Source organism: Panthera onca, chromosome C1, assembly GCF_046562875.1.
Source record: "Panthera onca isolate mPanOnc1 chromosome C1, mPanOnc1 haplotype 2, whole genome shotgun sequence".
NCBI lineage: Eukaryota > Metazoa > Chordata > Mammalia > Carnivora > Felidae > Panthera > Panthera onca.
Window position 1 is genome coordinate 18795190 of NC_138346.1, and position 13776 is coordinate 18808965.

The 13776-nt window shown below is 44.2% G+C and overlaps 1 protein-coding gene across 5 annotated transcripts in view; it reads left to right on the plus strand.

Moving 5' to 3' along the window:
• NHEJ1 (non-homologous end joining factor 1) overlaps window positions 1-13776 on the plus strand; it is an 81223-nt gene that overhangs the window by 3473 nt on the left and 63974 nt on the right. For all 5 annotated transcript variants that reach the window (XR_013557179.2, XM_060623667.3, XM_060623664.3 and 2 more), the window contains exons 3-5: window positions 130-342; window positions 6991-7129; window positions 7705-7763. Coding sequence is in view for 4 of the 5 variants with exons in the window: in XM_060623667.3 (XP_060479650.1) it covers window positions 130-342; window positions 6991-7129; window positions 7705-7763 (411 nt within the window). In the remaining variant the exon portion in view is untranslated. The remainder of the gene's footprint in view (window positions 1-129; window positions 343-6990; window positions 7130-7704; window positions 7764-13776) is intronic.

The window sequence follows — 13776 nt, forward strand, 5'->3', positions numbered from 1 at the left end:
TTTTTTCCCTCCCTTCTTCTCATGCCCACTGTCTTCATGTTAACGAGCTTTCTTCCTTTGCTGTTACGGAGTGGGGAGTCACTTTCCTTTTAGTAGTCTCACTCTGTACGACCCCTGCTGTCTTTTTAGGAGCTGAACAAGCGCCTGACTGCCCCCCCTGCAGCTTTTCTCTGTCATTTGGATGATCTGCTTCGCCCATTGTTGAAGGACACTGCTTGCCCTGGCAAAGCTACCTTTTCCTGTGATCGTGTGGACGAGGCAGTGATACTACGGGTGCAGAGTGAGCTCTCTGGTCTCCCCTTTTATTGGAATTTCCACTGCATCCTAGCTAACCCTTCCCTGGTGAGTGCAATTCAGATACGGGGTGGGGAAGGGGAATGCCAGCTGCTTTGAAATGAATCTTTAGGTGCTTTTATTTTTTTTGTGGACTCCATTTGAAATTCTTCTCCAGTTGGAAAACTTTCCTTGACTAGACAGAAGGCAAAATGAATTCTTGACTGGTGTATCCTTTACTTGCAGAGTTTGGGTTTACCTGCTTTATTGTGTGTCTTTATTCATTGCTTTATTTATTCAACATTTATTAGGTGTTTACTATGGGCTAAAGAGCCCATAGTTGGGTGTCTAGATCTAACACAATATAGCCTATTCCTGGAGTTCATAATCTAGTGAGAAGACAGACAGAAAATGGGATAAAGTATGGCAAATTCTCTGATTGAGGTAAGCTCAGGATGATCAAAGGTCCGAAAAACCTTTTTTGGAGAGATAGTTTCTGAGCTGATTTTGAAGGTGAGCAGGAAGTAATTGGGAGAAGATCAGGAGGTCATTCTAGGCCAGAGTGTATTTTGAGAAACAGGGAGATATAGAAGTGTGGGCAGGTGGGGGAACTTCATGACTGCAGGGAGTTGTGGGAAATGAGGTGGGCAGTGACCAGCTTTTGAAGGATTCTAATGAGTTTGGATTTTATCCTAAATGCAACAGGGATACACTGAAAAACTTTAAGCAGGGGTTTAACGTGATCCAATTTGTAATTTATCAAGATCAGCCTGGCAACAGGGCAGAGTATGTACAGTGTCATGTACCTTTCTGAACCCTTCTTGTCACTTAATCCTCACCGCTGCTCTGCAAGGTAAGTATTCTTATCCCTGTTTTCAGAGTAGGAAGCTGAGATCGAAGGCAGTCCAGAGTCATCCAGCTTATAAATGAATGAGCTGGAATTTTACTCCCAGGTAGGTCTGATTCAAGAGCCCATTTTCAGCCACTAGGAAGATAATGTTCTTTGCTCACTTGTAGCTTTCTAGGCCCCAAGAGCTTTTATTAGGAATTAGCTTGAGAGTAAACACTAAACTTGTTTGCAGGAATTACTGCCACTGGTCCCTTCTACCCTTTTATATAAACGGCTTGTTTCAGTCAGTAGCATTAGAGGCCTGCGTCTTCTAAGGGAGGTCTCAGGGTGTAGGTTTATCAGCAGAAGGACCTGAAGACAAGTGGGCATCATTTCCTATAGCCCCTCTTTAGTTTTCCAGAGATGATGTGATGCTTTGGCATCAACAGAGTGGATGTGACAAAGTGCTTTTTGAGAAGCTCTTCTCTCATGTGTTTAAAAAAATTTTTTTTAAATGTTTATTTATTTTTGAGAGAGAGAGAGAGAGATAGAACGTGATCAGGGGAGGGGAGAGAGATGGAGACACAGAATCCGAAGCAGGCTTCAGGCTCTGAGCTGACAGCACAGAGCCCAAGACGGAGCTCCAACTCACAAACCGCAAGTAGGTCATGACGTGAGCCGAAGTCAGATGCTTAACTGTGTGAGCCACCCAGGCGCCCCATTGATCTAGAATCCAGTAAAGCTGGGCTTGGGTGCTGCGGAGAACTACTTCTCATTCACCTCAAACTTTCTTAAAAATTTTTTAATGTTTATTTATTTTTGAGAGAGAGAGACAGAGTGCGAGTCGGGGGAGGGGCAGAGAGAGGGGGAGACACAGAATCTGAAGCAGGTTCCAGGCTCTGAGCTGTCAGCCCAGAGCCCGACGACGGGCTCGAACTCATGAACTGTGGGATCATGATCTGATCTGAAGTCACTCGCTTAACCGACTGAGCCACTCAGGCGCCTCTCATCTCAGACTTTCTAAGGTCCATCAGCAGTGCTTAGCAGATAGCAGTCATTGATATCTGTTGTTTTTAATTGAAATTTTTGATGAAAATTTCCATCCTTCTTTAGACGTCGCTCTTTTGTTCAAAACCCTGTTAACTTTTTCTAAGTAACACCAGGGGGCACTGTTCCCTTGATAATGCCTGTTCCGGGACCAGAACATTAAGGCTGCCTTTGGGAAGCGCCAGCTCTTGCTAGTCTCATTTTGCATCACACAGCCCTAGAAATTCAGAATAGTGAGATTTCGGAGGCAGGTCTCCTAGGAGGCTGGTGGGCTCAAATGTTTTTGTTTTTTGTTTTTTCTCCCTGAAAGAATAAAGAGCACTTACATAATGATATTAGAATGGAAAATACTATGTAAAGGGAAAACTAGCTGTTGTAGGCAAATTTCTCTAATTGGGCAGCTGCAATAAGGAAAGAAGCATTAGTGTTTGGAGTGGAATCAGTCCTGACTGGCCACAGGGCGACGTGACTATGGATCAGTTGGTGAACAATAGTGCTTTAAGGTAAAATGATATATTTATTATTAAAAAAAGAAGAAGCATGCCATCCCAGGGAAACCCCTGAACCTGAGGAGGCTTTACAGGGAAAAAGTTAGAGCCCGTGGACACTGTCAAGGGTGTAGGCAGATACTATTTCAGGCTCATGTGTGTGTCTGTGAGGTCACACAGTCATAATTTTTGTTTGTTACTCATTGTTGTGATAGTTTTTATTTCATTTTTTTTCAATGAGTAATTCATGCAAAAGACAAACATTTCAAATAGCATTTAAAGGTCTAGTGTGAAAAAATAGGTCTTTCTACTCCTTTTTCTAGTCGCTCCTTTTCCTTCTTTAAAGCAGCTACGGATGCCATCTTGTGAATTCTTAAAGCTATACGTAGGTTTGCATATATGTAAGTATGTACATACTCACTCAGTCAAATACGTATCTGGGTGTGTGTGTGTGTGTGCATTTTCACAAATGGCAGCGTGCTATCCACATAATCCATCACTTAATTCTAGAATTTAGAAATCATTCATAGCAATATATTGAGAAGATCTGCCTTAATATTCGTTAATGGTAACAGAGTTTTATTTAATGAATATATCAACATGTATTTAATTGATATGCTACTAGTAGACTCTTAAGTTGTTTCCATTCTTTTGTTGTTATGCCTGGTGACTGTCCTTGTATTTACTTTTCCTATGTGTAAACGTATGAGTAAACTAGCAGTGGAATAGCTAAATCGAGGAATATTTGTAATTTTACTCTTGCTCACATAATGCCAAATTGTCTTCCAGAGAGATTACGCAGCTTAACTCCTACTAGTCATGCAGGAGAACAGGAGGGTACAACACAGGATGTTCACACTAATGACTTAATAGTTCTCAAGTCTCTGCGGGATATCATGGAATATGTAGAGCTTTGGGTCACCGCTTTCCAGCCCCTTTCTTCTTCCAGCCAACTCCCTTTATCCCTTCTTCCTTCGTTCTTCCTAGTATCTAATGTAACTTTTTAATTTTTATTTTTACTTATTTTGAGAGAGAGACAGAGAGAGCAAGCAGGGGAAAGGCAAAGAGAGAGAGGGGGAGAGGGAGAGGGAATATCCCAAGCAGACTCTGCCCTGACGGAGCCTGCACTCCAACTCATGAACCCTGAGATCACGACCTGAGCTGAAATCAAGAGTCAGACGCTTAATTGACTGAGCCACCCAGTTGCCCCAATAATTGAATTTTTATGAGACTTGGTTTCTTCATCTCTAAAGGGGAGATGCCAGTCACAGCCTTACTATGGAATCGTGAAGAGTAAATCGAGAACATATGTAGTATTACTGAACTTTTAGCATTATAGCGGACCTGTGAGAGCAAATACTCTGACTCCGTAATTTTCCTTTGAAAAAGATAAGGACCTTGAAGGTGCTTGGGATTAAGCCATTTTCACATCAGGTGCTCTCAGAACCAGAGCTGGAATCTAGATGTCATTCCCAGTGTGTTGCGCTCTTCACTATATCCAAACCTGATAGAATTCATCTCGGGATTGATAACTGCCATTCTGCTCTCCTGCCTCTGACTTGTAAATATTTCAATGGGAAATATGAAGACATCGGGGGAAGTTATAAGTAGCTTTTCCTCTGGAAAAGATCGGCAGCTCCTGCCTCTATATCCACCACACTTCCTGACCTCCTTAACTGTTGTGAGCTCTTTGAGGGCAGAAGCCTCAAAGGGTCAGAGTATGTATGAGGCACACAGTAGTTATTTGTTGAATTGACTCATTGAACTCCTTCTCTTCATATATTGTTGTCTGTAAATGAAGAGGTGGGGTGTTCCTGACCTCCTGAAGTACTTCAAGATTTTTCCTTGTAGTATCTGTGGATTTGCTCTGAAATCTGTTACTTCAGCCACATGCCTTGTCATACTTATCTATATTAGTGTTCATCTAACTTTGAAATGAGTTATACCCTGATAATCCAGAGTGGTGTAACCCAATCTTAGGAAATTGTTGGAAAAATTGAAATATTTACTGATAAAAAGCTTAATTTTTTTTTTTTTTTTTTGCTATGTAGACATTAGAGTCTGATAGATCATTTCAGGTGCTTGGTATGGTATTACCATATTTAATTAGAACATGGCATTGGTTAAAAACAGTTTCTCATTGTGTTTCATGTTGTTATACTTACTACCACTCAAAGAAATTGCTATTAAGGTGGATTCCCAGAGAGAGGCTGGTTATTACGTTAGGAGTTTCTGTTATTTATTTATTTTCTAATTAATTAATTAATTAAAAATTTTTTACTTAATTTTTTTTAATGTTTATTTATTTTTGAGAGAGAGAAACAGAGACAGAACATGAGTAGAGGAGGGGCAGAGAGAGAGGGAGACACAGAATCTGAAGCAGGTTCCAGGCTCTGAGCTGTCAGCACAGAGCCCGACACGGGACTCAAACCCGCGAACCATGAGATCATGGCCTGAGCCGAAGTCAGATACTTAACTGACTGAGCCACCCAGGCACCCCAGGAGTTTCTGTTATTTGAAGGCTGTTACCAGATGGACGGTGACACTGTTTGGTTACGAGTTGTAATTACTTTCACTTCAACCCCTGCAAACATTGACTTACTTTCATACAAGTATTCACCTATTTTTCCTCCTAATCTACCTTGAACAGGACCAAACCTAAGAAAATAATTCTTAGGAAAGAGGGTTGGGTCTAGAGCAGATTAATTTTCCCGAGGCAGAACTTCTGCCACATTTTGAACAGTACTTCCTGGAGGCTGAAGTTTATCCGAAGGACCTGAACTGAGAAACAGGACCAGGTTGGGATGTACTGTGTGATGGAAAGAAGTGACTGGTATTTGCAGCTAGACTTGATTTCTGGCCTTCCGCTCTGTGTCAGTACCCTGCACTTCTTGGGTCCTGGTGCTGGTACAAAAGCTGCTGCCACTATCCCTTGTTACCTATGCCTCCCCCCCCCCCCATCTCTTCTCCTAATTTGTCCTTAGAGAAAGGTGGGGGTTGGTGTACTACGGCCAGTGGGCCACCTCTGGCTTGCTGCCTATTTTTCAGAAGTTACACTGGAACCCCAGCACCCTGATGTATTACACGTTGTCTGTGGGTGCTTTCCTGCTACAATAGCAGAATTGACTATTGTGACAGGGACTGCATGAGCCACAGAGCTGAAAATACTGACTACCTGGCTCATACAGAAAATGTTGCTGACCTCTGATCTAGGGCATTTCTTCTTAGTGCCTGCTTTAGCTCATCTGCTTGGGGGTAGGGAGAGGAACTCGGATAGCATGCACCAGCCACAGAGAGATGATTGATTTTAGCTTTTTTCTTTGGCTATGGCTTTCTCCTTTCTAAAGCTACTGAATACCTTGCGTAGGTGAATTAAATGATTTTTCTATATAGCTGTATGTTATCATGTGAGAATACCATCTTAGCTGCTCGGTGGCGTGGCTGTGCTCACATCCTTCTTATCTCTTGTTAAGAGCAAGCTGTGCTAGTCGGTTTATTCCTTCCCAGGCTGGCCTCTTGGTGACTGGCTGGCTTCTGTTACTATGACCTGAGACTTTGGTGCCTTTGTGGGAGCAAATTGAAACTCTGGGCTCATTCTGGGCTATTGGCAGCCCTGAAATGGCTCGTAATCAGTGTCTGGGTTTAATCTGAGACTGACCCAAGGCTCTCTACTCTCTGTTGGTTTTTGTCTTCTGTTATACGCCAGCTAGCTCACTCTGTTTAAGCCACACCTACTTTCCTGAAGGTTACTTGGGTTTCAGCTTTTGTCCCTCAGTCTCTGAGGAGAATTGAGGCAACACCTACCTCTTCCTCTGTCACATCCTTCTCTTTATTTTCTTCTTTTTTAAACAAATTTTAAGTTTATTTATTTTGAGAGAGAGAAAGAGAGAGAGACAAAAAGAGAGAGAGCGTGAGTGGAGGAGGGACAGATAGGGAGAGAAAGAGAATCCTAAGCAGGCTCAGTGCTGTAAGCATGGAGCCCAACATGGGGCTTGAACTCACAAACCGTGAGATTATGAGCTAAGCTGAAATCAAGAGATGATGCTTAACTGACTGAGCCACCCAGGCACCCCACGTCCTTCTCTTTAAATTGCCACTCCAGGTTATCTGTCCCTGTGTTCTCCTCTATTCTTCCCATCCTTTTATCCGTGCTGCGAAGAAAACCCTTGAACTTCTTTCACATACCTATTTAATTATTTTATTACTGTATTTGTGTAGATGGATTGCTTGCCTATGAAACTGTAAGTCCCTGTGAAAACATTTATTTTTCAATATTTTTTTCTAGTTCCTAATATAGTGTTAGGGAGTACTCTGTAAGTGTCTGTTGGCTGATGGACGTCTCTTCTATGAAAGGTCTCCCAGCATTTGATTCGTCCTCTCATGGGCATGAGCCTGGCCTTGCAGTGCCAAGGGAGGGAGCTAGCAACCTTGCTTCGAATGAAAGATCTGGAGATCCAGGACTACCAGGAGAGTGGGGCTGTGCTGAGCCGAGGTGAGAGGGTATTCTTTGGGGGTGTTGCGAGGGGAATGGTTCAGATGGTCAAAGGGCCTCAGAAAAGGGGAGAGTCGTTTGCATTAGAGATGGGTTTCCCTGGGGAGATGCTGACCAGATGCTGGGTGACACTTCTCTCTGCCTTGAGGACTTGGCTGGTGTCCAGTAGCCATAGAAGCTGTAACTGAGTCCAGCCATGGCCTAGGTTATGGCAAGGGGGGACTTTGGAAAAGGGCCAACAGCTCTATACAAAATTGTACGAGGGCAACACAGACTTGGGACCTTGGGAAGTGCTAGAGTTTCAGCTTCAGAATAAAAACTCAGTTTGACCTTTGTCTTCATGGCAGGAAAAACTCCTAAGAGCACATGCTGCCACCGAACATGTCCTGTGTGGCTAATCACCCTTTCCTCCTCCTGTTTGCTCACACACTCTCATCCCTTCTCCTGCTGGACTCTGGGTGTTGCATGTTTATGCTCGTTCCCAAGAAATCTTGGGCTCTGTTTCTTTTCCTTCTCACAGTCAAGAAGCTCATCCTAAGACTAATATTTCTTTTCTGTATCCCTTCTTATTACAGATCGGCTGAAGACAGAGCCATTTGAAGAAAATTCCTTCTTGGAACAATTTATGGTAGAGGTAGTGTATGCAACAATAAGAACTTTCTTTTTCCTTGCGCAACTTTGCTTTATTTTCTCACGCGTTTTGGGTGTTAGCTCGCTTGCATGGTTGGGAAGTCCTTTCTCTGAAAAAGGTGCCTAGAGAAAATCTGATAAAACTTGAGACGCACATTGGGGAAGATAGGGTGAAATAGGGGGCAAGAATATAAAAGGCGAAAGTGGGCTGGTTAACATTTGTAAAACATCTCTGTTAACGTAGGGATTTCATTTGGAATTCTCTAACCTTGGAAAGTTTGGTTGACCAGTTGATAAATTTTTGCTTGTTGAGATCAGATCGCAGGTCTGGATTATAGGGTGGGGGGCTAGTTATTATTACTTGTCCAGGCCCCTTCAACATCCCGCAGCAGGGGAAGGTGAAAAGCACAGGGCTACCATTTGGGAACTGTCTTGTGGGCACAGTAGGCTGTGGAAAATCACAGTGTTTATACAAGGGGACTGGCAAAGGAATGAATGGGGAGTAGATAATTGTGGCCTGTCAGAAGCTCCTGCCTAGGTTTCCCTTCTAAGGATTGAGCTTGGCCAAAAGAAACATCTATTAAATGCCAAACAGGGGGAGTATTAATAATAGTGACCTTTGATAATAACAGTCAATATTGATCTTCTCCTTCTCTAACTCTTTTGGGACTGGTTAGTTGTACAGTGAGTACCTTAGTATTATTGCCCTGTTTTCTAATTATATGTGTTACCCAAGTTGGTACTTTACTATGTAAGCAAATAATGCTATTATAATATTGCGTTCTGTATAGATTATTCATATTTTTGTCTTGTCATCTAGGCTAATTTGTAAACTCTTTGTGGACAGGGACGGTGACTCATATTTCTTTTGAACATGAAATTAATGTTTTTCACAGGGCTAGGCCTAAAGCAGGTGTTCTTGACTTGGAACCTTCTGTTCTGCCTCTGTGCATTGGCCAAGCCAAGACGCCATGATGCTTGGGGTCTTAACACTAAGAGCAAAAAATGCGAGTTGAGTGCTCAGTCCACCGACTGAAGCAATTTAACTCTGGAGAAGAAGGAAAGCATGTACTGTTGAGTCCTGAAGCAGAGGAGATTTCAAGTCTTTATGGGGAAAGAGAGACCATTACACTTGCCACAGAGAGATTTCCTAGGCCATTTTTCTGCCAGATAGCTTCCTCTGCCCATAAGTGTAGGTATTAAGGAGGTTAACACAGGCCGGGGGTGACATGCTAATTCCCTGCTTCAGCCCCTTAGTTAAACAATACAAAGCTTCGTCTTAGCCCAGCAGAGAGGTCCCTTCCTGATCTAGTGCCCACATACTTATCCATCTTGATTTCTTAACGTTTTTCTTTATGAACCTTATACTTCAGTGACAGACAATGACTTTGAATTGCCAAAGTGCCTTTCTTCAGCCTTTATGTCTTGGCATACATTGTTCCCTTAATCTATAATGCCCAACGCCCTGGCCTTATCTACCTTGTAAACTTCTATTAATCTTTGAAGTGTCAGCTTTGGCTTCTTTGGGAGACCTTTCCAGACTCTCCTTGTAAAGATAGTCCTTCTTCCTGCCACCATAGTACCTTGGTTCCTACCTCTGTTTTACCACTTACAGCTTTGTGATATTACCGTTTATATGTCTGCAAGACTATGCCTTTCTCCTCCATTGATCTGTGGACAATTTGAGGACAAGGACTGTGTTGTATGCTTTTCTGTATCCCCAGCACTGAACAGAGTGCCTAGGAGTCATAGGTTCTCACTAAGTTTGTGGATGAAGATGTTGGAAAATCCGTGCTAGGGGAATTTCATGAAAAGTGTGGCGGTGTGGCCTGTGCATACAGTGCTGCTTGTGAGACCTATATTTGGGGTATTCAGTTATTCTCTTGGTTTATTTTGCAGCTTCGGATAAATCAGTACTCAGAGCCTCCATTTACTCATTTGTAAAATTGGAAGCTCCTCTCTTCCATGCTTTGGGGTGGGGGCAATCCTGCAGAATCGAATGAGAAAGCATGGAGAGTCCTAGTGCCAACCCAGGAAGAATATTGGTGTTTTGGAACCAATTACTTCAGGAATACTGGTCTTCTAAGTACTGGGTGGATCACACCCAAACCACATAGACTTACGGAATTTTATATATCTGCAAAGGAGCTGAGAGACAAGTGGCTGTAGCTTTCCATTTCATAGATTAAGAAATTGGGCCCCAGAGAGGTTAAATGACTTGCCTAAGGTCCTGTAGCTGTAGCTGTATGTTTAGGACCGCCTACATTTCTTATCTGGGATCATCCCTATTTTGTTTTGCCACGCTAACTGGCTGTATACACCAATTAGAGGAGAGTTAAGGGCTAGGACAATGTGGAATTCTTGTGACCTCTGGGATCACTGAATGTCCTGCATAGCCGCTAGAACCCGTTTCCTAACGGGACTGCAGAATTTCTTAGGGCCACTGTACCTTTTCAGTTACTCTTCTTGCCTGGGGTCCTACAAACAGGACACAGAAGGGTCATGGGGTCACCCAAGACAGCTGAAAGGATGTGCCATCAAAATAAGCAACATAGGAAGATAAACAAACCGGGGACAGAGAGCTCGGGATGAAGGTAGAGGGGGGCCACGGCTGATGTCAGAGGGCCATGCGGTCAGTGGCTAGGGTCTGTTTTTCCTAGTTCTAGGCTAGAGGCCATAGAGATAGAGCACAGAGGGCAGTAGGGCAGGGAAGTTTCTAGGAGACTAAGGCCAGGAAAAATATTTAAGGGTTGAACAGGGGTTACATCTTCATATTTAGTTCTTTTGTTTTTCCTCTCCCGCCAAGAGCCTTCGATTTCGCATTTCCAGGGAGCCCCAGGGGGCCAATCGATGGTGGCCTGATCGGAGGGGGAGTACTGGCAGTGTTCCTCAAGTTGGCTGGATGGAGTGGCTGCTGGTATGATCTTCATAGAGGGAAGATCCCCATAAAGAGCATTTCCTAGGACTGGGGGCTGGGAGGCACCATCAGGAATGGAAGATGAGTCCAGGAACTGGGGACTATTACCACATGGCAGTAGGCACTGTGTTAAAGAAGTTTAGGAGGATGGGGCTGGCATGGCCCTCTCTCACTCTAGTCCACTGGAGGGAGTTCCTTCCCCTGGCCCTGTCCATGCCTCCCTCTCTCCATCTGGTTGCCATCAGGCTGTGCGGCTGCTGGCGGGCTCTTTATTTATTTATCCCAGTGTAATGGGGTGAGGAGGGAGCTGGCCTGAGGCTGGCATTCCGAGGCCGTGCCACTGAGCCACAGGCGGTTTGCATGGGTGTGTGAGTCACTGGGGCTGCATGCTGCTCAAACCAGACGCGGCCAGGCTCAGGGACAGCAGGCAGCCCAAAATAGAGCCCCGCCCTCTGCAGCTGGCAACCCCTGGCGGGGAATCAGCCCTTAACACCAAAACCTGAGCGGTTGTGTGAAGTTGGCTTCCTTAGGGAGGGGGCCTTAACGGATTCTCTCCTTCCCTATCTTCAGAGGAGAGTATTCAGCATAGCCAGTCATTCCCGTTGCTGCAGGCTGCATGCCTTGTAAGATTTAAATTAATCCGTTCGGTATAGTGCCTTCACCAATGTCTATTATATGGTTATAGTTATGTACCTATAGGTAGCATTGATTTGACTCAGCGTCCTAAATGTAGCCTTGTGTCCCGTCTAGTTTTAAGCTACTGTCTTCATTCTCTGCCTGGTTGCAGCCTGATGCTAGAGCAGATGCTTCAAGTTGTGAAGATACTCACTGCTGCTCTTAGAAAGCTAGAGGTTATATCAGTGATCCCTGGGGAAGATGATCTTTTAACCTGGAATCTGCTGTCCTGTTGAGTTCATTCACAGATAGCCTCTGCTTGGTTTCCTTGGCCAGCGTTCCATTCTTTACCTGCCCCTTAAATGTTAGTGTTACTCAAGATCCTGTCCTTATCCACTCACCCTTCCCTCTCTGGGGCATCTCATCCAGACCCCAGTTTCAACTGTCACAAGTACACCAGCGAGTGCCAATCTTATGTCTCTACTATGCTGCAGCCCATATTTTTTTCTGCACATTTGACATGCCCACCTGGATGCCCCACATGCAATGCCCTAAACTTGTCCAAAAGAAACCATCTACTCCCCTAAACCCATTTCTCTTCCTATATTCCTTATCTTGGGGAATCGTACCAGTATCCATTCAGCTTTCTAAGCTAGAAACTTGAGAGTTACCCATTTTTCTCTTTGTCCTTACTTTCAAAGCCTAACTTGTCAACTCTCTTTTGAATCTGCTCTACTCTATTCCGGCATTCATTGCCTTAGATTAGCACCCCCACCCCCATCCCCCTTTTATTGGTTTGACCTTCCAGTAGCGTCCTAGCTTGTCACTCAGTCAGTCCTTATTCCCCTCCAGTTGAATTTGCGTTCTGTCAGAGTGATCTCTTTGAAACGGAAACAGAAAACCAGATTGCTTAGAGTCATTTAGGGGTTCCCGGTTGCCTACAGGATAAAGTTCAAACTCCTTGCATGGCACACAAGGTCATTCACACAAGGTCATGGCATATGATTTGGTCCTCTTGACCTCTGCGGTCTGATCCTCTGTCACTCTCCCACACTGAAGTCTTTGTTTTATTTTTTTTATTTAGAAAATTTTAAAAATATTTATTTAGTTTTGGAAGAGTGCAAGCAGGGGAGGGGCAGAGAAAGGGGGACAGGATCCAAAGCGGACTCTGCACTGACAAGCTGACAGCAGCCAGCCCAATGTGGGGCTTGAACTTACGAACAGTGAGATCATGACCTGAGCCGAAGCCGAAGTCAGACACTCAACGGACGAAGCCACTCAGGGGCCCCTACCACACTGAAGTCTTAATGCCCATACGTCTCTTGACCAACTTGCCTGGTATTCTTTTCCGTCTCGTCCTCGTGGCAGATTCCTATTTAGCTTTCCTGACTCTGCACAGACATCATCTCTTTTGTGTTTTATATGACAGTTTTTCCTTTCCACAGTCTGCTCTCCTTTCAGGCACAGGGACACTATCCTGCTATTCCCACAGCCTCTTGTACATATCTCTGCCATGGCATTTGGCATAAGGGAGGATATGGAAATGAAAAAGAAGGATGGGGGGGCAGGGAAAATTGAGTTCGCTGATCTTTTCTCATTTAGGCTTTTCCTTTATAATGCTTGTTAATTCTGCGGCACCTGGGTGGCTCAGTTGGTTACGTGTCCAACTTTGGCTCAGGTCATAATCTCGTGGTTCATGGGGATGAGCCCCACGTCAGGCTCTGTGCTGACAGCTCAGAGCCTGGAGCCTTCGGATTCTGTGTCTCCCTCTCTCTCTGCCCCTCCCCCAATTACGCATTTTCTCTCTCTCTCTCTCTCTCTCTCTCTCTCTCTCTCTCAAAACTAAATAGACATTAAAAAAGTTTAAATATAACGCTGGTTAATTCCTTCTCAAGATTTTCTTCACATGGCTTCCGTAGTATGATACTGTCCTGTCCTTCATCCTACTTCATTGGTTGCTCCATCTCCAAACCGCTTGCTGGTTCTTCTCCCTTATTACCTCTTCATGTTGGAGTGCCCAGCATTCAGTCCTTGGTGCTCTTATATTTTTTCACTCACTCCTTTAGTGATCTCATGTAGTCCGTGGCTTTGACCACCTTGTTGATGAATCCCGAATTTAATTTTTATTCTTAGACTTTCCCCCCAGACTCTGGGCTGCCTGCTCAACATATCCGCGTGGAAGTCCCCCAGAGTGTCAAACTCAATGTGTCCAAAACTGAACTCCTCATCTTACCCCCAAATTTGCTTTTCCAACAGCCCCCTCACATCTTAGTTGATGGAAACATCATTCTTTCACTTGCTAGGGCCATAAACTTTGGAGTCATCCTTGACTTCTTTCTCTCACATCCTGCCTCTAGTCCATCAGGATCTCCTGTTGGCTCTTCCTTCAAAACACATGCATACTTTCACCTCTGCTGCTACCCTTCTGGTCTGAGCCACGTTTGTCTCTTTCTTGCATTATTGCAGTAACCTCCTTACTGGTATC